At 35.1% G+C, this 25,313-nt stretch overlaps 2 protein-coding genes across 2 annotated transcripts; one reads left to right on the top strand and one right to left on the bottom strand.

Annotated features, from left to right (window-relative positions):
• The first annotated feature begins 1,472 nt into the window (after nt 1–1,472).
• On the top strand, nt 1,473–11,926 carry Pvf1 (PDGF- and VEGF-related factor 1). Its single transcript, XM_018542118.1, has 6 exons — nt 1,473–1,809; nt 5,338–5,443; nt 8,712–8,920; nt 9,029–9,130; nt 10,426–10,610; nt 11,627–11,926. The coding sequence occupies exons 1-6, from the start codon at nt 1,579–1,581 to the stop codon at nt 11,781–11,783; spliced, it is 990 nt and encodes a 329-aa protein (XP_018397620.1). The 5' UTR covers nt 1,473–1,578; the 3' UTR covers nt 11,784–11,926.
• Nucleotides 11,927–13,578: 1,652 nt separating this feature from the next.
• Nucleotides 13,579–24,137, bottom strand: LOC108775681 (uncharacterized). The gene is given in 8 exon segments (XM_018542111.1): nt 13,579–14,192; nt 14,297–14,521; nt 14,559–15,013; nt 15,290–15,330; nt 15,426–15,527; nt 15,687–15,812; nt 15,900–15,954; nt 24,004–24,137. Coding segments are annotated over 8 exon segments (1,569 nt in total). The 3' UTR covers nt 13,579–13,761.
• Nucleotides 24,138–25,313: the final 1,176 nt, after the last annotated feature.

The following is a 25,313-nucleotide window of genomic DNA, read 5'->3' as shown; positions in this document are numbered from 1 at the left end:
GTATATTGTGTAGACACAATTATGTATGAATAAATTAATATAAAGTTACTATAAGTGGTATTGATATAGTCCGCGAGGACCAGCGAGGACGGTTCTCACACAAAGACGCTCTTTCTTCTTTCAAATAAGTCAAGCGGCCAATCACTGTGCAGTGACGTGCCAGCGGGAGCGTCGCATCGCGACAGCGCCTCAGGAGGCTTTAAGTGGAACTAAGACGGACGGGAGTCGGTAAAAGGGTGCTCCCTCAATATCAACATTTAATTCACCTGTGACAATATTGGATTAATTAGCGCCATCTACACGCGAGAGATATATTCTTAATAGTGTATTACCTACATTCAAAATCTTAAATTATCGTACAGATAGCTCTGCTATACTATGATAATAGTGGTAAACGTATTTTCCAAGGGGTTAAATGTTTTATTTCAATAAAATAAGGTTGAGGTAGTTGCACCTAAATGTGTAGACGAAATTTTGCAATGCACTATATGCACTATTCGACATTTTATGCAAAAAGGTAAAAAGAATTGGATATGCCATCAGAGCTTTATCAATCTATAACAAATTCGATTAATTTATGTGCTCATCGATGTTGATGAAATATCTATTATTTTCCATTACGGTACTACGTTTACTTTTATAAATCATTTTATGTTTTCGTTCTTTCTATATTCTTTACATAAACGACTGGTTTATCTGCATCATTAGACGATTATAGATATAGATTTCCCGTCGATTGTTACCTTGAGATGTAACGATATGAAAATTAATTTTAGAATAAGTTGATTTCATATGTAAATTACAAACGCCCACATTGTTCACCGAGAACCACTCGGAAAGCATTATTTGCTCACCACTGAATTATTTTCAATTGTAGTTGATGTAACGGCAAATTACAGCTGTGCAGCTTTCTCATGAATAGTAGGGTGTGATATCTTCCGCAATTCTTATCGTTTTATTTATTAAATAAAGCGTTATCGATACACACAAATAAAAGTATGACAAAATTATATATCATGATATATCTCGATATCGCTTTTTTTCAAATAAAAAATGTACTAATAATACTTACAGCTTTAATAAGAATGAAAGCAAAATATGTACGGTAATGTAACATTCACAGTGCTCCTGTATTTCTGAAAAAAGAAACTTATTATTATTTTTATTTAGACATTCGACTTGATTATTGGAAAAGAATTTGTGTCAATAAATTCTATCAGATCGCTGCAAGTAGAATATTTACGTTGTAATCATCGTGCTTTTCACGTCGGAAATGCATTTGAGGAAAATAAACATGCCGATCGATCCTGTGAAAAGTCATATCGCTTATCTCGGCGATTCATGCGACACGACACGCAGCGCTCGCGAGCGCGAGTGAGCGCGCTCGCTCGCCTATGCAAGAAATAAGCGCGCGGGACATGTTCGTCTCATCAGTCGATCGCGGTGCGGGCGCTCGGATACGCTCTCAGGTGTGCTGTCGCGCGTGTCCAAGTAAAAAATCCGCAGGCTGAGAGAATCGATCGTTAATAATAATTAAAGACGACGTAACGACTCCGTGTACCTGCAGTGAGGAGAGAAATGCAATCGCGGATCGGCGCTTCATTTGACAGCCAGTCGCCGCCGCATTTCATCGCGAGAATGCTCGTTCTCGCGATCGTCTGCGGCGGATTCCTCCTGGGACAAATCGACGCGCAGTATCACGACGATCCCGATCACATAGTCTTCCCCGGACCAGTCGGCTCGAGATCGAGGGACAGGGCCTTCGATAATGAGCCCGCGGGGGGTTCGACAGATGACAGTGATACGCCGGTAAATTGATACAGATTGATCCTGCCCTGCCTCCGAATTAAGTCCGCGGTGTTGCTGCTTTGAAATTTAAATTCATTTGAATAATAGCAGTTTGTTTTTTTTTTCCCCCCCTTTCCGGAATGACCTGCGCCCAAAAGATCAAAAAGCAAACGTTGATTTCTATACGAAAAGAACGGTTTCATGCTTAAAGTATCTAAAACTTTTGCTAAATATTTTGATTAAATCAACAAAAGGATTGAACAAGAGCAGTTATTTCTAGCAGAGTTTTAACAGTCTAACGACCATTGCACAGCTCGAGTGTCTTACATAATTATTTTGTTGATCTAACAAAATTAGTTTTAGATCTATATCCACACAGAGGAAAATGTCCTGAGTAATCCAAGAAGAAGGCTCAACAAGAATAGCATTTCGAACTTCTAGTTATAACAATTAGATATTCTGTTTGATCACTTTAAAATGTCGTTCCTCTTGACCCTTTCCTTGATTTAATCAAATATATTTCTCAGTGTATAGATTTGAAAATTATTCTGTCAGACCGTCAAAATAATAACATTGATTGTTAAAATGTAAAATTTTTTACAGCATTATGCTTAAATTTCTGACGTAAGATTTTGATAGTCCGACAAAATAATTTTTAAATCTGTATTAAATTAATTTTTTGTAATAAAATCTTTCTTTCAGAGTTTGACATTACTTGTACAATATATTTATTAGCGGGATATTATATATGGTATATCTACTGTTTTGCTAATTTTCTTGACAGAGATGATGTCTTATTATAATCTTTCTAATTCTCTTTATATTTTATCTTCAAAAGAGATGCGCGTAAATCAATGACACGTGTTGCAACATTTTCGTTTCCAAGACTCACTTTTCAGAGAGTTCGAAACCATGTCTCGAAGGCTGAATGTCGAGGATATCGGCGAAATAATCACAGCATACGACACGGTTTGTGATTCTCGGCACGATGTAAAACGTATCGTACGTCATCTTGCAATTGTGCAAATACCGGATCGATTAACCTTGGAAGTTTTGCCGCTATTTTTTTTCAATGCACACGTTACTATGAAATTGTGATTAAAAAAATGCACATAATAATAGTCTCATTCGAGGGGTTCGTTAGCTATATTGGTAGTAGTCCTATATTTGTTTCATTTCAAGTTATTACATCAGTGTACACCAGTTGATGCAGAAAATTCTTCGAAAAAGAACAGATATTTTTCTTCTCCTCCTGTCTCTCCCCTCTCTGTCTCTAAGCGCAAAAAATATAACATGGAATAATAAAAATCCACGTGCAATTGCGTAAACTAGCTGTTGACTTAGAAAAAATGGTTACATCGCTCGTAGCTATTAGGTTTTACACGATAATTACAATATCGTCACGTCAGTAGCGAAATCGAGGCTACGATTATAATAAAATATAACGGCGCCTAAGCGTTAAACTGAACGCACAGCCTTGCTTCCTGACAAGGTCGAAACCAGGGTTATTCCGACGAGTCGAGGCATCTTTTGTTAAGGAAACAACCGCGACCATTTGCGGTCGTTATCGCAAAGTCGTTTGTTTCACGCAGGAGTGCTATACGAGATTATGAATGCGCACAGATATCTCAAGCACGCGAAACGTGTTCGAAAGTCGAGACCAAAACGGGTTCGGAATGTTGCAATTTCTTGCGCTGAAGATTGTCATTTCCAGGAAGTACACAGTGTGTCTGCGGGACGCAGAATATTTCTCGATAATGCAAATCGTAAAACGCGCCCAACCTGTTTCCGAAATTTCATGAGGCTGCCGTCTACGCTCATCTCACGAAATATTTGCTTTGAAATCAAAGTAACAACATTCCGGAGACATTATATTTATTGCACGAAGAGAGCACTTGTTTTTCATAAACAATTAGGTCTGTTTATATCTTTTTTTTATCTACATGTGTGTATTTTTTTCTGAGATTCTATTATAATGTATGGAAAATGTAAACTATGCTAAATATGCACGCATTTGTCGATGAAAGTGAGGTGTGAATACGATCGTAAAATGTGAACGTATTTCATGATATTTGCGTTCAAATTCCGGAGTACATAAGTACATTCTTCAACTAATTTTGTGAATCGATTTTGTTTTTATTCAGAAATTTAAATTTCGGTTAATCAAAAATTATTCTTTTGAATGAACTAAACTTGGAATGTATATACAATTTAATAAATGTGTAAAATATTTGCTGCTAGTTAATATGATAGATATTAATGCTTAAATCTTGAAGTGCTCGTTTTTGTATATAAGGTATTTGTTTCTTTTTGACAGTAATAGTAGCGATTCGATCGGTTTAAAAACCTGTTTGAATCGCGATACCGAAGCTAGAGGTGAGCATCCATTCAAAGCAGGTTATCAATGACTAATAGAATAGCTATGCAATGTCCTAAAACTGATATATGTATGTACTCTATATACTTTTAGCTACAGATACCTACTTATCGATCTGATATCAATTTCTCTTCCACACATTCGTGTCATTAATAACTCTTTAGCGATGAGAACAATTAAAAAAATTTTTCAAAATTAAGCTATACGTATAAACTAACACATTTTATATAAAACGTGCTTTAGATTACAACAAATCAAAATCATTATTGATTACGAAACAGAAAAGATACATTAAAATTTGATTGTTTTAGTCTAAATACAATCGAGTGAAAACAGGCTTGATCGAAGGAAGCAAATATCTATTTTTCTCCTAAAATTGAAATTTTTATGTAACATGGATCATTGACCGACATTTGTTTTAGCACGATCATTTGCTCTTAGTCACACTTGCATATCTCGAGTATCTGCAATCGAACAGGATGACTCACAATCTGCGGGAATACCCCGAGAAATTTAATTTTATTTTTATTCTTTTAGTCAATATTTATAAGATTATATCTAGGAAAGAAATAACCGCGTAATCAATCTAGCATGTGTGATCCATTAAGATTTATATCGTTTCTTTCTGATCTTGCACATTCGAATCGAAATGACTTCTTAAGAAAATTTTAACTTATATTTATCTTGGCTTACGCACATTAATAAGTTTTCCAATATAGCTAACACAGAAAAATTGTTGACCGCGAATTATATAATAATAAAGCAACTACATGGAAAAAACGGTTTAACACACTTGAGCATTTTACACAATTACTTTTTCAGACCGACAAAATTATCTTTAAATCTATATCTATAGTTAAATTTTTAAGATACTTCACAAAGTTATCCTTTCCTGCATTAGCAAGCACATATATTATCATATATGTACATTATCTAAAACTTTTGAACATTAAATTTTCCGAAACACAGTATACGAAATAAAATACAAGAAACCTGTCAATCGCACACTAATAAAGTATTTTGAAACAACTTTTATTTTCAAACTCGGATTTTTCTATTTAATCATATGATTAGTCGCAACTTATGATCCATTCTGTGTTTAGAAGATAATCTAATCGGATTTAGATTAGGTTATTTTCTACCAATATATGTAATAATTTATTTTTTTTTAGATATCGCTTGATTTAGCGAATAGATTAAATTCGATAGATTCGTTGGAGCAGTTTATGCAGCTTCTTCACGATGTTCCAGAGAACGAAAAGGGTATCACGTTTGCCAGTAAGTATAATTCGTCATTGCGTTATCTTTCTTACTAACGTAAGTGCAAATATAAATAATGCAATGGCAAATAATCTTAAGGAAACTCCATCATAGATAAAAAGGAGCACATCAAGTTTATTCATTGCAAATTCCAATTTATTAAATAGAAACATCAAGGATAAAAAAAAATCATATTACCATAATTATCAAAAATCAAAAAATACGTCACAAAACAAACATTTGAAAATATTATTCTTTAAATACAGCTACAATTAAATGCATATAATAACTATCGCAGGGAAATTAATAGTTCATAAAGATACAAAGACATCGCGATAAGATCAGTATTTTATCACCTAAGTAGAAACATAAATTAAATCGCGGCGCGGTAGATCTCTTGATTATTTCGTTTATACAAACGCGTAATTATCATTGTAAACTGAGATCATCTTATAACGTAAATCATATGTACATATTTTGATACTTCCAGTGCGTGTGGATTATTATGCAATTAAAAAAAAATATTGCTTAAATATATTTTTCAACCTTGTAAATGATTTTCCGATTAACGCAGGAAACAGCCTTTCCGTTGTTACAGATAAAAATTTGCGTATCCGGTCAATTGGCTTGGTTAGATAATGTTGGTAGGTGAATCAATTGATTCATCTAACGGTATCATCTATATATCATGCAATCGTCATTTGACCATAAGCTTGTGCGATAATTTTATTATGTTGTTTATGGTGTGTTAGATGTATGATTTACTTTGACCTTCGAATAAATGATTTTGTGAATTTGGAACATAACATTAAATGGTTTTATATTTATACACTCAGAAGTCAATTTATTGTTGACGTAACGCAAACAAAAATGCGTATTGGAATTCTTTTTCACTATTTCGGTCTCGAAATATTTTAAAAAATTTTCACGATCTTCTAAGAAGTTTAAGGGATGTAGGTAACCACCGAAATGATTTACGTCCCGTATTAATGTATTACTAGCTTCAATCGCCTCTTCAAAACTTGGCAATTTACTTTCTTGTGTTTTATTTGCATCGTGACATACCTTAGTCGAAAGTTCTGATTTGCAAGCAACACAATCATTCTTCTGTGTATTATGGCATTTTCTAGTAACCTTCGACGAATCGACATCATTTAGAAGCGAATATATAATCTGCAGCTTGCATTTTCGTATCCAGATTTTCTTTTGATAGAGTTTTGACCAATGATACAAAAATAGAGAATCTAAAAAATTTAATTCAACATGTCTGACATTTATTGTTGTTAATATATTAAAATATATTACAAATTATATATTTCTGTAATTCTTTTATTTATATGTAATTTATTTCTCATTATATAAAGCTTAATATTTATAATATTTTATAAATCTGGAGATGTCCAAGCAATAGTAAAATATTATCCATTTAATAATTATTTTTAATTAAATTGATTTCTACCTGTTTGTATATTCGTTCGTATAAATTTTATTTCTCCATTTGCTTCCAGGTACTTAGTCGTGTTAGCTTCAACAGTAACAGGTCCATCTCCTTGCTCACACTCTCTGTTGATAGCTCTGACGGTTGGTGCCATTTCCTCTTTCAATTTTATCCTATTAATGTTCTGTATCTTCTCGACAACAGGCTGAGACGTAATCTCAGGCTCGAAAAGATTACAGAGATCATTCTCGTTAAAATTATAATGCTGGTCATCCATCTCGGTGATTGCATTTGCACTAAATTTGTTTTTATGCACGTTGATATTTGCATTCGCATTCTCACGATCTGTTAAAGTTTTCAATTTTCCTATACATTTTTCCTGAAATTTGCATTTGTCAGAAGCTGCTTCATGTAGAAAAGTTGTATCGTTCGCATTGCTTTCCTGGTCATCACAATCTTTTACGTGGGTCGTTGACATTTCAGTCTCATGTGAAGAATGAGCTGGTAAATAATCGTTTGTGTAGGTTTTGCAGTTATCGTACTGATCTAAGGACCGTTTTATCTTTCTAACGCAAAAAATATATGTGCGTTAGATCATCTAATAAGTATTACATTTCCTCAAATGCATTTATCGTACACGTATTTAATGATAACACGAATAAACTAATTTTTTGAAAAAGACGTGAATTTCATCGACTTATATAACTGATGAATGCAATTGTGAGTGTAATACGCGTAACTTTTATCATTAATTTCAATGCTCTCACCGATTCAACTGTTCGCTTTCGTGAGGGATACCGGAAATTGGCGTAATGTCAGAAAATGTATGAAAAGATTCCATTTGATTGGACAGCATAAATACAGTTACTTTTCTTCTTCCCTTAATTACCTTCCCAAACCATTCGAGTACTACATGCTTTGCGAGATGATCCTTAAAACCGGGAACCATTTTATCGACCAACATGAAATAACGGTTTGCAATTGAAATTGCTTCAGCATGTTCGTTGACCATTTTCCGCTATAAAAAAATAATTTTATCTAAAAAAAAAAGTAATTACTACCTAGAAATAATCTAATATAAATTTAATAATAAATATGTGCGTATATATTTTACTTATTTCTTAACAAATTACTACTGTTTAATAACAAACTTACAACTGATAAATTAAATGTTATAATTGTTACATTATTCCATTCGGACTCTCGTGATAATAAATACAAAATATGGAAAGAGAACAATTTTTCTGAAAATTATTTTTTGCACCAAAATAATTATGTAAGATGTTGAAGATCAATCGTTACAATGTCAAAATTTTCGCAACATTGTTCATGCTTGAAATCTAATTTACAACGTGTTCTTTATTTCCTGTTTCTCATCTTTTACTTTTTTTTCTCTTTTGCCGTTTAATCGACAATTAGGTTTCTTGTTTCTTTCAAAATTCGTCAACTTTATCTCGAATGACAGAAAATGAGAAAACAAGATAAGAAACAAAAAGGCAAGAGCAGTAAAAAGCAGTAAAAGCAAAGAATATATCATAGATTACGTAAGTGTCTTATATAAATTATTTTAATAGTCCAATAAAATGATTTTCAGATTTTTGTATCTAACTAGGTACGTCTTTAGATACTTCAGCAAAATTGTTCTTGAAGGTATATTTACGAGACATTTGATAATTAATATCATCTACTTGGAAATTAATACAACCAACAGCTCGTTAAATTTTCTACGTACTACGAAACATATTTTATATTACGTAAACTGGAGTGGGATAGATGTTATATTTTCGGCAGAGTAAAAAGGAAAGTTTCTTTGATTACATTTAAAATACAAACAGGGATTCTTTCCAGATAGATTCGGAGGCGAGGAACGATCAAACGCATTGATGCCGACACCAGCCAAGTGCATGCCCGAGCTGCAACTCGTTTCTCTAAAACTGGACGACGATCCTTCGACGTTCGTTTTCCCACTCTGCACACGGATTAAAAGATGCGGTGGTTGTTGCATTAGTCCTCTGCTCTCGTGTCAGCCAACAGCTACGGAGATGCGGAACTTCGAGGTAATCGATCGTTATCGAGTTAAAGAGCACGAACAAAAACGCGCATATTATTATAAGCAACTCGAGAGAAAGCAATAATTAAACACGGTTCTTTCACGTCGTCTTAAGGTGATCGTGACGTCGTTGACCGATATGAACTACGGAGGACGACAAATTGTGCCGGTGGAGGAACACACTAAATGCAAGTGCGATTGCAAAATCAAAGAAGAGGTAATTTGACGATAACCGATAATTGGCGGTTAATTAATGTCTTTTTGCTTAACCAGGACACGTTATTTACGAATTTCATACCTCACACATTGTGTGGTCGTTCATTGTTTCTCATGCGATCTATGTGCACGCACATATGTGTCGCACTACTCGGCGACGATTTGCGTCAGCCGGTCAGCTGAAAGGAACATGAGATCCGCTTCCAAGTATCTCAACAATGCACGAAAATACATTAGAAACAGAAGTAATAGGCATTTCAAAGGTGTGAATCACACTTTTCATGCGTCCATCCTCGCTCGAATATATTGCGAAGTTGACGTTTCAATTGAGATATTATGTAATCGCAAATGCAAAGAGAGATGCAAAAGATATAAAAAAATTCTAAGATGTGTTACTAAAAAATGTGTTAGTAAGTATTAAAGTCATTAGCGTGATATTCAATATACATACTACATAGTACAATATTTAAAGATTTATTACACGTACTCTTTAACAAAATGAATTAAAATTGTACGTTTTTTTATATTGTATTTATAAATAATTCAAAAAGATTGACGGCGACTTAAAATCTGGATCGAAAATTATTTCAATAATAACAGAAATGTATTTAAAAAATAACTAAGACAAAAAAAAATGAGAAAATTTTCATTTAAATTATAAAATGATACTGTTAAATATAAACATTTTGACTTTATTGAACTATTTCATATGTAATATCCCAGCAAACGTTAGTTATCGTCAGCTTGTATGCTGAGATTCTTGTTTATTCAGGAAGTATACATTCCTAACTCCAATCACTTGGCAGAGAATATTACACTTGATAAATTTTTAATCCAAATTATGAAGTTAAATGGACACAAAATTTAAAAGCAGGACATTATGAGTCTTTTGAACATTTTATAAGACGTCTTATATCTGTTTTTAAACTTGTTGTTGGGAATAATCTGGATTAAAAATGCATTAGATGTATAGTATCTGATAAAGTGAAAACTGGAATTGGAAATTAATGATCTTTTTTAAAAAGCTTAAAGTCATTTTCGCGAAAATCATCTAAAAAATGTCGTACGTCTTGATTTTGGACTTTGTATTGTCCGAGAAACTAAGGTCGTTTCTCAATATACCAATTTCGCTGATTGCTACAATTGTCGCTTCCTTGCAACGTGCGTGAACGTTCGCAAAGTGTGTCAATGCGGAGGACAAGCGAAATTTAACCGTGTTTGTACGAGCATAATAAGTATTGACACTCTTTTTCGTCGATGATTCATGCCACGTCGTTTTTTCCTTGTTGCTTTCAGCACTGCAACGATAAGCAACATTATGAGCCGCACAACTGCAAGTGCGCCTGCAATAACGGGGATGAGCAGGAAAAGTGTCATAAGAACAACGACACGAAGATCTGGAACTCGACCCTCTGCATTTGCACGTGTAGGACCATCGAGCCATGCACCACCGGATACTACTTCAACCCCAACACGTGCAGGTGTGAGCCAACAAAATAGGGGGCTAAAGGAATAAGGCGCTCTTCTTTTTCATTGCACGTCATTACTCAATCACGATTTGCGCACCGATTTATTTCTCGTTCACTTAAATATTCTGAATTTATTTCGACCGTGCACTCCATTCCTATACGAATTTTCGCAAGTTTTACTCTTTTCTAATTATGCTTTATATGCGATTCTTATGTATGTGTCTCATATTCGCACTTTCCTTTTCGTATATATAGGTGTTTGCACGTGAGCAAAAGCACTTTTGATTTCTTCACGCTGATGTCTTTCACTGAGCAACATGATTCGATAACATTTTAGGTGATAACAAAATGAAAACTTATTTCTCTTTAAACGTTTCCTCATCGCCTAGTCATTATAACTCTTCATTACTCGCAAGGAATGTCCAGAACATTCCAGGTTTATAAACTCATTAAATTGTGATATTTATACAAATTATATTTATTAATTTGTTATTGTTATTATTAGCACAAATTATTTCACAATTAAGGTTACATTCCAGAACGTTCCCTTCAAGAACAATCTTACTCAAAAAATATATAATACATAACAAACACTATATTTAATGAGTAAAATTTTTTTTCAATTAGTTTTACTTAAAGAGTGTATAAAATATTAATTCTTATCTAATTGTAAAGCATTAAAAAAGGAATAAAAATTGAGATGTTAGAAACATCATAGATGAGTAATTATAAAAACCACGCGAGTAATGTAAGGTTAAATTAAAACAATGTATACTTTATGTGATGTATATACATTTAACTAATATCTATAATAATGTAACACTCTGGAGATGGAATGTATCTGTATTCTACTAACGATTAATGCTTTAAATAAATCGTTAAAAAAATAACAATTGGCAGAACTTTATGAAAATCCTAGATTGAGCGATTGTGTGAATAGTGTTCTACACTTTCAGTTTACACAAATTGGCACAATATTACAGTACATGCTCCATAATTATTGGTACGTTACCATAAATGTGTTCCAGATGTGGACCGATAATGTGGTCTAGACCAGTAAACAGGTTCGCACCAACGAATTACAATTTCACTAATCGTCGACCAGAAAACAGACGGCCAGTGATAATTCCTTTAGACTCGTCAGATCCCAGAAGAAAACACAAGGAGGATCCCGAATACAAGTGACAAGAATTCAGACAAACACACGACGGATTACAAGACTGCTAAAACAAATCTATAGTTACTTTATTATATAGAGACGAGAGCCCTCGGTAATTTTACACCTGAGAACTAAAAAAGTTGAATATTCTCAATTTTATAATTTTATGATCGCAATTTTATCATGATGCAAAATATTACAAATTCTACAATTTTTATTGTTTCTCACATTTGTATATGGTAATAAGCAATTTCTTTTATAACTCAGTAATGAAAGAAATATTACATTTATAGTTCTACCTCCTAATATCGCAGAATGACATACTTTTCTAGTTCCAAGGTATTTCATGCTAAACTATTATGTGTTGACTGTCAAATAAAGGTCAAGAGACATTGTGATATAATACAAAAAAAATGATCGACACAAGATCTTGTCAATGTTATTTATTGTCATAGTTATTTCTTTTTGTATTTATAGCCATGATAATGAACAAACTGCTTGTCATTTGCCTTTATCATATGTAACATATAACAATAAATTTATAACATATATCGATCACATCACATCACATTTGTGAATTAGTATTTATGTCTAAGTCATATTACATTATAAAATTCTTAATATTAATGATAATTAGACAAATATAATTGTTATACTCAATTATTTTTCCTTTGTCAAGTTTATATCCTCTTTATTTACATTTATTGCCTTTTCACGTTTCTCAGCATTGACCAAACATTTAACAACAGTAGTGTTTACACTCAGAATGTCGCTGTAGCTTTTATTAATAGAGTTGAGTGTATTGGCTATATTACCTAAAATATAACACAATTATATAAATTATAACATCATATCATAAAATATTAATGAAAAATATCAATTATTTATGAAAGATTTCCTACGAAATTCTTTTAAGTTTTCTACTATTTTATTCTATTCCTATATTATCATTTCTATCTTAAACTATTGTAGAAATGACACAAGAGAGAGGTTTACATTTTGATAAACATGTACATAAAATCATAGCAAAGTGTTAAGTTACCAATATCAATACGAAATATGAATTATTATAAACAATTACGAAATATTCCTACAAAATTTTCTAACTGAACTTTCTAACTTTATTTGATTTCATCTTTTCCCTCGAACTGTTATAAGAAATCACACAAAAGAGGTTCGTATTCTGACCAACTTACCGATAGAAGAAGCAATGTCAGCGAGAGCTGATTCCTTCGTGAAAGCTAACTCCTTCGGTCGTTTTTCTACTGGTTCTTCCATTATATATCACTTTGATATTCACACCGTTGTCGGTTACTCGATCTGTATGCGATTAAAAAGTTCGTTCGTTCGAGTTCGTTTGTTGATATCTACGTAATGTCAACAGCGAGAAAAGGCGCGAAAGCGATTATATTATCGTTAGCCGCCATATTGCATACGATGTTAGTCAAATGCACGTTTGCGCTGGAATCGATTCTGATACATCGACGATAATAAAAGTAAATTTTAAACGATAGTTACAATTACGCGCGTTATATAATTTATGAAGGAATATATTTAATAAAAAAAAGTTGTTCTCTTGACGAGCTTAGTAATTGTCCTTGCTACGTGCAAACTTTTCTCCCTCTCTCTCTCTCTCTCTCTACTCGAAAGGTCACATTTCTTTTCCCTTTCCAATTCATTACAATCGCGAATACTTCAATTATGCAATCGATGAAGTAAAAAAAGTGATATGATTTAAAAATGATTTTAAAAGTGATTTTATTTAAAAATATAAAAGTCATTTTAAAAGAAGCAAATGATTTTTCTTTTTGAGATCTTCTGATATTGTCGTTCTTGTACTGTGTTCATTATTTACAGGTAATTTGGAACATTTATTTCGCACAGTTTTATGCTTATTCGTTAATGGTGTGTCTGCCTTTTCTATTCTTTCGATGTTTTGCTCTTAAAAAACTTATTCTGTTTACGAATTTGTCGAGGAATTGTCTGATCTTGTAATTTATTAGCCTATTCAGGTTTTCTCGAAGTAGACGAATTGACATTTTTATTCGTCTTACCGTTTATTGTCATCTTCGATTTAATTTTGAGATTTTCTATCAATTTATCTACATATTCCTTTGTGGCAGGTAAATCTGACTTATCTATCAAGTTGAATAAAATGTTCGACATATCTGAAACTAAAGACGCCAGCTCAGTAATATCATTTATAGTTTTCACAGGTGGTGGTGGTGGAGATACACTATCATCATCTTCATCATTATTCCAAATCATGTTAATTTTAGTTATCTTTGAAGCTATTGGGCTTTTTCTACGTCGAAGTGAACGAGATTTCTTGACACAATGATTTTGAACGGATGATGTAACACAAACGCTTGGATCAATTGGGATTTTTGCATGGTCAGTTGTATCAATTTCGTGTGGCTGCGGAACCGTAAACTCTGCAACAAAGATTTTATCATGTATGTATATATCTCATACAAGTGGAAAAATTTCACCTGAAATTTATTCTGACAAAGAAAGTTATATGTCAAAAAGCACATACTTAAATCTGAAGATTCCAATACCGGTTGGAATCCATTGTTAAATGCCAGGTTCTTAACCGTTATGTAGACGGGATGCTACTGCAATTTATATTTGTCGCATATATTGACCGCTAAATTGGCAAAATTGAATACTTCTTGCCTTGATGTTACTTCCGCTTTCAGAAAATAACAAAAATTGATCAATAGCAGTATGTAATCGATTATGTAGAAACGAGTTTGCCAAGAGAATCGCATTATTTCATCACGAGGCCAGTTTTTCGGGTAGAACTGATTTTTCTTCTTTGAATAGTCTTTGCCTTAATTGAAAAGCGCCGTAGAAATGATCGAGTGCCATGGTATGATTCTGCAAGGCATATAACTGCGCTCTGATATAAGTGATAGCAAATACCAAGTACTGATACGAAACGTTGCTACACTTGTAGCAATCGCAATTTATATGCGATGTGAATTTTGGCGGATCAAAAACTTTAATGCCGAGCACTGGGGAAGCACCATACTGAGGCGCATCTCTGACAGCATCTACAATTTTCGTGGGAGTCACTGCGAGATGAACGAACGATGTTTCTACGGATCTGGTGGAAACCTCTATCGATAATTGAAACGTTTCGACGTTCAACATGTGTTCGAGGCCTTGTAGCTTCACCTCGCAATCCTCCAATTGTAAACGCGACAGATCGATATAACACAGCGATTTTAATAGTTTGGCAGCATAGTCCCTGAAAAAAAGATTGCTTTATAAATAGTTGATTCATATTAGCATTCATAATTTTATATTTATACAATTTGACGTTTTGATAAAGCTTTATCTAGAATTATATATATAGAATAAAAATATAAATGATTTAATTATAATTACATTTATTCGACAACAGATCTTGATTCAAAGTCCTTATTGCAGCTATACTTTCCACAATACACGAATCATAATTCTCATGTTGCATATTATCAATGTAAATATTGCGTATGATGACATCTAAACTTAACAAATACACGGTTCTATTAGCAAGAAATAAAATTCCTGAAAGACTTCATACTAAAAAATAAAAAAAACAGAAAATGTGTTATACATTATCTATAAGTTTGTATTTTTGGCAATTTATTTGAAGAAGGATCCTATATTCCTCTTACCTTTTCATATTCAAAATAGAGGTCTGCTAAACTTATCCAAAAGATAGCAATGGTGCCAATTACATTTTCGTTCGTAGAATTTCTATGCTTTATGATATGTTCCTTAGCAGTAATAATCCAATCGTAATTGACTTGTAATGATATACAACGACTTGTAACTGTAACAGGATTCATATTAGCATTCGTAGAACTTTTTTTCTCAATTATTATAAATAGCTCAACATACTATAAATAATTGTATAATCATTTCATTTCTGATGCTAACTGATATGCCAAAGTCCATACTTCAGCTTCACAATCTTCATATCGATATAATCGGGCATATTCACCAGCTGTTACCAGCATGCGAAGTATAAGACTAGGTTCCCAATCTTTGACAATTTCTTTCTACAAACAGTGAAATATGATTATCTGATCGCAAAGTTTCTAATATTCATAGTTATATAACACAATAAATATTTTCTAATAACTTACAAAATGCCATTTAAATAATTGCTTCCATTTTTGTAAACATTTTCGAAGGCACAGTCTGTGGCACAACATAAAGACAACATTAAGAGCCATCTAACGGATTCTTGAGCTATCATCAAATACTGTAACTTGCCTCATGCTTGATAGATGGCATATTAATCTAAAAACATAGACGACATGGATGCTTTAATTCCACTTTGAGCGGTTTATTTTATCCCATGTATTCTCATCCAAGCGCCATCTACCGTTTTATCTTCGCACTACTATGTAAAATGACTGCAAGATTGGCCATATTATCTATCTACGGATGTTATTTTTAACGTTGCGTAGTGATGTTGGTTTGAAATGACGCGTGAATTTAAGTAGTGAATATACGCTAGTAGGCGCATTCCGTTTTTGGGCAAAATTATCTGCGCACGCACGCACGCAAGTATGTACAATATTATTATAATGAAGTATTATTAATAGGAAAAATGAAGAAAATTGCTTATTTAATTTTTCATTCAATTTTGTTTGTATTACATTATGATTCACATAGGTATTTTGAATCTTCCGAATCACACATTTCTTCTATAAACGATTATTCTATATATAAACGTTTCTCCGATTGATAAAAAATATGCTACGTTGAGGTACGTTAAAAAATACTGTAAGAAAGCGACTTGCCCATCCGTAGTCTGTTCAAATATGCCGCGTTAGCAGCGGTGGCGTGCTCGATCCGGTCTTGTGATTGGCCTGCTCGGCGCGCGTAGTTAAGAGTAGTTGGATTATGGCGCGTCTCGACAAGTAAGTGTAGTTTAGTGTAGCCGTGCTCCCTGAATAAAGGAGATAAGTTGATGCGTGGTGTTCTGACCACGATAATCCAGCTTTACCGGAACCTGGGCCATCCAAATTTAGAAGAAGAATGGTGTTCCTTTTCCCTTCTCCTCCGGCCAAGGTATGCCTAATCCTATTCCTCACTCACGACAAGTTGTTCTATCGAGCTATAGGCTGCTTTCCAGCTACGACACAAGTAGACACTGTGTAACACAGTGAATCATTGCATCCCTGTTGTTTGCCTACGAGGATGAAACGATTCTCTGTGTTACACAGTGTCTGATTCTGTCCTTGCTGGAAAGCACCCATATTCTCGCCTAACGCTCCTCTCTGTGTAACGCGGTAACTCAAGAAAGGGACGCCGTACGTTACAATACTATAATTGATTTATTGTTAATATAATATCTATATATAGTATATATATTAAATATTATATTTTTAATTATCAAATTGTTAATCAATTTAATTCGTGATAGTACTGCGGTAGAGAGTTGCGTTCCAAGACTGACAATTCATTGTTTGGCGCGCAGTTTAGAAAGACTATCAGTGTATAAATTCACGCGAAATTATATACCATAAGCAACTATAAGATCCAGCTAGACTGTTATGGGCTTCGTATTAGTTATATTATTATATTTTTATTGCAATTTAATTAAAGTTACGTCTCTTTTAATATTTTTTTATTATATAGCATGTAATTTTTGTAAAATATATATATATATATATATAAAACATAAAAATATTAGCAAAAGTCCGCGTTTATAATATTCTTGTTTACGATATTCTTCATTTACAAGTAATTAATCACGCACCGCACAATGTCGGGATTAAATTACTACCCTCATGTTGCAAGGTTATCCCCGATTATTTATAGCATCTTCGAAATTCCACGGAAGCCGAAGATCGTGTCGATCGGCATGGACGGTTAAATGGCAATTCTGTAATTAGAGGTTTTACAACCGACCCCCGTGCTGCTCGCGCTGATTACAGGCTTGAATTTCGGATATTTTTACCACGCATAATTGATTCGCGTTCGTGATTTAATGATAAGAGCACAAATAAAACTACGTTTCTTCATTACGATTACATCGCAGCCGTGTATTCCCGACTACAATGGCGCGGAATCTCTAGAAGAATCAGAATTAATCATACTCGCGTTTAAAGCTCGATCCCGCCCGGCGGGAATGATTATTATCTTGTGCCCCAAAACGAGTCCTTGCTTGTTAAAAGAAAAATCAGAATTGCTTCTCCAGGGTCAATTACATTAAAAAATATCAGTACAATGTATCGTATTCGATCATTCCTATGCCAGTCTGTTAATATTAGGAATTAAATGTTCTCTGCTGCCTCTCGATTTGAATTGGTACGCTTTGTTTCGAGTTAAGAGTTTCAACATGTTTACATTTAAAACTGTATGTTTACAAAAGCTAAATGAATTAAAATTTGAATAATTGATATAGGTATAATACAGTGCATGTTTTATTATGTGCAAAATATTATGCGGCAGATGCAATACAATCTACAACATTAGTTTATGCGTTTGTTAACACACGCGTATATAAATAAATAAGTATACATATATATATATATATATATAATATATTGTTGCTTCATCTCGAGTGTCGAATAAATTCGGGGGACTTAAAACCGACGCGAACGATCGAGATTTGCCACGATACCCACCGATTAATCATCGGGGTTCCTTGATATACACACTTAAAGGTTCTTGGCGAAAGGGGCAGAGAAACGGTAGCCGACTTGGCCGGTTGGCTCCAACCGTACCGCGGCGCCATTTTTTTGCGCCATCCGTTATAATTGCTGGGGCCTTGTCACTTTGCCGGGCCCCGCAGTGAGGTACCTGGTATGTGCGTTGCCCGCTCTCTTCTCGGCTCTCTTACACCGAGGCGGCTTCCTCAAAGAGATCCCGATGCAAAGGGCGAGATGTGCAACGGGAGGTACACAATGTCCGACTATCCCCCCGCAACTGTGGATATTCCTCTCGTCTCGTCGAATCGTTTCAAACGAGATACACACGACGCAATATCAAATAGATTGAAACAACTGTTCGTAGCACTACTTCGTTTGTATATGTCTTTTTTTCAATTTCGCAATTATACGTACCATTTGATAAGGAAGAGTAGAGAAATTGCGCAGACACCTAAGGAAAAAGTTGAATAAAACTTCCAATTATCTATTAATGAAATAAGTCTTTATTCGAAAGATATAATCTAATTATTTATTTTTGAATTTACAATAATTAATATTTATATATATACTATTAATATAAATTCTAATTTAAAATAAAAAACAAAATCCTTACCGTCTAGAATTATCCGTCGCCACGCGAGATAATGCCAAACTGTTTAAAATTATTGTTTATGTGTATTAATAGTACACAAATGTTAACTATTATAGTTAAAAATTAATATACTTTGAATAAAGACTATAACTGCAGATAAATATAATTGCCGGTTTTATTTAACTTTCCCTTTGAAATTGGTTAATTACTTCATTCTGCTCATGAAAATGATCGAAAACATGTAATATATGGTGTATTTATCTTGAAAAACAATATATGCGTTCTATAGTTTTTTATCAATAGAAAAATATTAATAATTTTGATATTCAATCGCCAATGGATTCTCTTGTATAGAGTTCGAGCTCTGGTCGGTCTTCGGGTAACGCTTAAAATTCAAAGGCGATCGGCCGGCCAGTGCCGGCAAAAACTCGTGCCTTGCCTGCGTATTTTACGCCACTTTCTTGCGTGTACGCACGCGTGTAGGTATCTCCCTCCTCGTTTTCCCTCTCCTTTTATCTTTCTCTTCCTCTTCCTGCTATTGTTGCGATCTCTCTTCAAGGACTGGTCCAGCGAGGAGATGGTCGGTCAACAGAGGAGCCGGCGAGGAGAGAGAAAAGTCCGACGATCGTAATACGGTAGCCCGAGCAACACGGTGGGTTTAAATCACATTAAAGCATGTCTAGGCATCTCGCGGGCCATAAGCCCGGATTACGGACATCGCTCTACGCGAGAAATTCCACAAAATAACCCGATCACGTTACCATGGGGATGGATCGGTTGATAAAAAACAATCTATACGAATGGTTATGGCGAAGGAATTGTTGAATATAGAAGTATTTTTGGAATACATAAAAATTTTTTGCAGCATTGTCATCTACGTTTAAGCGTCATACATAATCATTTTGATAGCCTCATAAAATTATTTTTGGATCTGTACCTATCTATAAACTTTTAGATATTTCAGGAAAATTATCCTTTCGGTGTTCCTATAATCTACTTGAAATTGAACTGTGCTTATAGTCTAATCGGTTCGGTAAAGTATATATTGAAGTATATCAAAAGTGAACATGTGAATCTAAATTCAAAATCTCGTTTCTGGCGTTCGTCTTAAACGTGAATTTGGAAAGCTCGATGAATCTTGCGCGAGAAACAACCTATCGAAAAGATCGAGCGAGCTAATCAGCTAGAAACACTATAATCAGTTGTTCGGTACGACGAACACCCATCATCATAATCTTCCAAATAAAAAGAGGATATCGCACCGTCGAGGATACACTCATTTTCTTCCTACTTGATTTGAAATCTTAATTGGAGCGGCAAAAGCAGTCCGTGTCGAAAACACTGTAATCGGTAACTATTTTCCTGCCCAAAAAGCGATACCTGCGTGTTTCCGCAATTCGCCCATGATGTCCGGGTCCCGTAAAAAGAACACGCATGTTCGCAACATCGGTGTTTCTTGAAAGATGCAATAGTACATTTTATACGCCCGTGGATTATAGTAGCGAGATAAATCGCCTGGCATAAAATATAACGGCAGAAATGCGAGGCTCATACCGACTCTTTTTTTTTTTTTTTTTCACGCATGGAATAAAAAATTGCCTTCACGAAATTACACTAGTATCGGCTCCCGGTTACCAACGTACAGAAGCATCAGGGAAGCAGTGGGAAAGGGTGGGAATGGAAGGAGAGGGAGAGGGCGTAAAACGAGATAAAGTGGTCTTGTGAAACGTTACGAAACAACGTGGGCAGCATCGGTAGAAAATGGCGTGGGGTCGCGACTGTCCAAGACCAGGTGGAACGTGTTTGTACAAGATACGAACTGATAAGGCGTCACCGCGAGAGCTCAACGAGAGGGTTCGCGCCATGGTTCTCTGGTCACCGGTTAAAGCCCATTTTATAGTGCATTTATTACACGGATGCTTGAAAAGATTTGTAACTCTCTTAAAAAATGTCGCAACTTGAATTGTAATCAATTTTCTTTTATCGACGTTAGAAAATTATTAAGCACCAAAATCCGCTTCAGCCGAATAAAGAATTCATTTTCTTTTATTTATTTTTCAATGAAGAAAAATACATAAGAAAATGTACATAAATCAAACGATCTTCGAACGATTACGAAAAGTAGTTGTGTTCTCCTATTTAGATAAATGAACAAAACCGTTCTTTTCCATGTAGGGGTGGCATGTCACACATCATTACGATAGTGTTCGAAACCCGCAACATTCAACCGACTGTGAGATTTAATGGTGACAGATTCTATCTGACAAACATACGTTAAGATCAAAATCTGATTTATAGTTTCACGGACACGATTTTATCTCGTTTTCACATGTACAAATCTATTCAGAAATTAAGTGTTTATAGAAAAAACTTATGCAACGACAGGCTGCGATACGTGCGTCAAGAAAGATCGCGAGCTCTTATACGATTCGTTTCAACCAAATGAATCATAAATCGTGGCGAAGGGATTATGCGAACAATACGCTTTCGTTATGTATACGCATTGCTGGAGATAATCGATGACTGTTCGCTGACAAAATGGAAAAGACTATTTAAAGGGGTTTCGTATAAATAGATAGGCAAATCGAATTAGAGTAAATTGTGTCGCAAAAAGATCGCGCAGGATGCATATATAATGAACACCTTACCAAGACGATTCGAGATGGAGCAAGAAATGAAAAAGGAGAGTAGTGCAACAGGAGCAAATCGATCGTTTAGGTTGGGATTCGAAGCGGATTACTGTCGGAGTAATAATAACTACCGAGATGCTGGGCGTGCGTTCGCGCGTGTATATACACGACACACGAGTGTGTGCCGAGACGATGACCGCGTGTGATGACTTCTGAACTACGCGGTCCACTTTTCCTCGGTACAGACGCGCGAGAAAGTCAACAGCGTGGACGAAGAAATGCGGTTGTTATCTTCACGAGAGAAATGTCAAAATTTTATTAAAAAAGTATAAATAAACGAACAAGATCGTATTTCCAATTCGAACAAATTGTACGCCGATTATTTATCAGCTTTAAAATATACAGTTTTAAATTGAAGCTCGTTATATTACAAATTAAATCACAAATTGACAAACAATTTAATAATACAGATATTAGTAAGCATCTTTAATTCATAAGTGGAATATATGGATTCTGATGGCTCCGAGAATAATTTCAAAAATAGTGTTTTCTAAAAAAAAAAAAAAAAAAACAATTTTTAAAAGGGCATTATTACCAACGCAAGATTTTAGTAGCGAATAAATTTTAATTTCCTAATATATTAATAATTTGTATTTGTACAAACTGCGAAAATTAATTATGTATAATGCGTTAATTTCAATATATCACTAAATTTAGAAAAAACTTTATTGTACAAACAACACTGAAGGTGGTCTATAATTTAGATCAAAACGTTTGTTTGAATTTTAAAAATCATTGTTTTGATATAGTGACCACTTAAACTAACGTCTAACGTTTCAATTATTTTCTAAAACAAACTCATGTATCTAATAAGATTTAGAAAGAATTAATTTTATCACAATATTCTTTTATTTTTATATCTTTGCACAGAAATTATTTTTCGTTACGTGGAACTAATATCGTTGCATAGAGCTTTACGACAAAAAGAGATATGAGAGAAGATGAAGTATAGCGAGGACAGAAAAGAGAGAAGCGGTGACTGTGTAAAAATTGAAGAAAGGCGTAAGAGCAGAGGCAGCGTGGAGAAGTACCTGTGTGTCGAGAGAGGAGAGTGGGACAAAGAAACCTGCTGTTTACAGACTACTCGCGACTCGTACACACCAGCTGTAAATTACCACGTGTCCGCAAGCTCGCTTTTACTATTCCCGCAGGACAGAGCATAGTAATACTTGAGATCTTTGCTATATCATTGTGTAAAAATGAGCATGCATGGAAATCGAGCAAGTCTGGACTGTAAATCAGGAAACGAATGAAATCGACGTTCTCACAGCGGAATCAAGTATTTTTGCACCCTCTGAAATGAAATGAAACGAACATACGTTTGTTTTACTTCAGTTTATTACATTATGCGCACCAGTTCGGAGAAATAAAGATAAATCAATTACTAAATGTAATAATGTTTGGTAATAATTAAAAAGAAAATTATAACGTTAGTTAATTTTGATTGTATTATCAGGCATTTGAAACTATATTTTACCAAAGTTTTAGTAACTATTATCTAGGCGTAATTATCATTAGCAGACTTTTTTTTTTCAGTATATAGACAATCTATTCTCACGTCTTGCTCGTTCCCTACGCGTGCCCGGGCGGAAAGAGCGTGCGCGCGCGCGTGTCCAAGCGTGCTCCGGCGTCGCTGCGGAGATCGTTCCTCCTTTATTCGCAATCAGCGAACGCGTCGAGGTTTCCATTCGACGAGTCTACCGTTCATTACGCCTTCGTTACCGAGCCTCTTCCTTTTTCTCTTAGCTTCAGTATTATGCGTCGGATACCGATGACATTAATGATCTTCGCACAATAGCGAGTGTATGCCCCGCACATTGTGCTGCTCTATGCGAAAGCCGACGCGTTCGCGGGGTACTCGATAAGTGGCCGTCCACCAAGGAGATCGCCGATACTCGTCCTCCCTTTTTGTCCCGCCTTCGCGTTTCTACGAGTCTCTCTTACAGCTTCATCGAATCTCGTTCCACTGCGCGCTGCTATACTCTTCGTACCTCACGAGAGATCCTCAGCAGGGTATGTTTAGGGAGATCACTCACCCTCGAATCTCGTGGGACACGGATACGAGTAATACTCTATTGAATACAATTTGCTTTCGAGAGAAGAAATGGACTTGAATCTTCTCCACGCAAATAGGAATATACTAAAATAACTGCACTGACTGTGAAAAAAATACCTGATTGATAATGAACGAATCAGAATTCCGGTTATCTCGATTAAAATTCTAGCAGACTTAATTTTATTATTCTATAAAATATTAGTTGTGGAACAGAATTGTCAGGAAGGTTTTCGCAGTTCTCTATACTGAACATCGAGATCAAGCCTTTGCCCTTTTGCTCCATTCGAGGCTTCTGTCCTCGCTGAGCTGGCCTTAGGACTAATTTCTAATCCAGAAAATTCTAATTCGACCATTTCAATCATTTGCAACCGTAGCACCATTTTTAACTAAAACTCCAATTAATCCACCTAGATATTTTCCTTAATGTACTTGTTTGTTAAATCCGAGATTTTCACCTCCTTGTTATTGAAAATGTCTCATATTATCAATTAATTCAGAAATGTTTCCTATTGAAAACACAAAACAACTAATAGTTCTTAACAAAGAAACGCTCAGATGAACCATATAAAGTTCAATTACCTTATTTCAAAATGGATTAGAAATAATAACCTTGTGCGTGCTCAACGAGCCAAAATTCTACTATAAAATATAAAAGTTGTCGCGAATTACGTTTCAACATAACTAGTAATATTATCGCCTGTTAAGTTATGCAGACCTCGTTTCTTCCTTTCGTATATATGGCATATAATAATTATCACAGACACCTCCAATATAATTAGCGCATCCAGAGCGTCTTACGGCGAAGCGAATTTTACGAGACACGCAGTAGCATTTTTTTCTGTTGACGTTAAATCAGTATAAAGAGAGAGAGAGAAAGAGGGGGGGGGGGAGGTAAGAAAAGGGCGTCAACAACGGAGGGTGGCAAGAACGGGGCGGGAGAAGACTTCAAGAAGGGAATGATCCAAGAGATCGCGAGTTTCGTGGATCCGGATCTGACGGTCGAATTCGATCCTGCATCTCGCGTGTCGAGACACGCTTCGCTCAAGTGTGCTTCTCTCTCTCTCTCTCTCTCTCCCTCTTTGTTGGTCCACCGTGTCTCTCTCCGCTCGTAATTTCTCTCTCTTATTCTCTCTGCGCGTCCCTCTTTCTCTCTCGCGTACACTCACCGTTGGTCTCGTTCACTCGACCAAAACAAAAGAAGCAACTGGACCAGCTCGGAACGAGAGAAGCGAAGGGCAGGCAAGAAGGAGAGAAGGGAGAAAAAGAAGGAACTAATCTCGGAGCAAAGAGGAATCGAGCATAGCCGGAGGGACAAAGAGAGAAGCGATGGACGGAGGGAAGGAAGAGAAAGAGGAGGAGGAGGACGCAGCAAGAGAAAAAGGAGGAGCAGCGTGAGGAGCAACAAAAGTAGTCGTGACGCGGTACAAAGCGAGCAAACCGAATGAGAGGGGCCCGAAGGGGAAAAAGACGAAGAGATCGGCCCTTCGGGGCAATGCAGAAGGGAATGAGGAGTGCACGAAGAAGAGGCAAGGATGGATGGAAGGAGGAGATGTAAG

Source organism: Cyphomyrmex costatus, unplaced genomic scaffold, assembly GCF_001594065.2.
Source record: "Cyphomyrmex costatus isolate MS0001 unplaced genomic scaffold, Ccosl1.0 scaffold306, whole genome shotgun sequence".
Lineage (NCBI taxonomy): Eukaryota > Metazoa > Arthropoda > Insecta > Hymenoptera > Formicidae > Cyphomyrmex > Cyphomyrmex costatus.
Note: the sequence above shows the minus strand (reverse complement) of the source record. Positions and strands in the feature narration are given on the sequence as shown.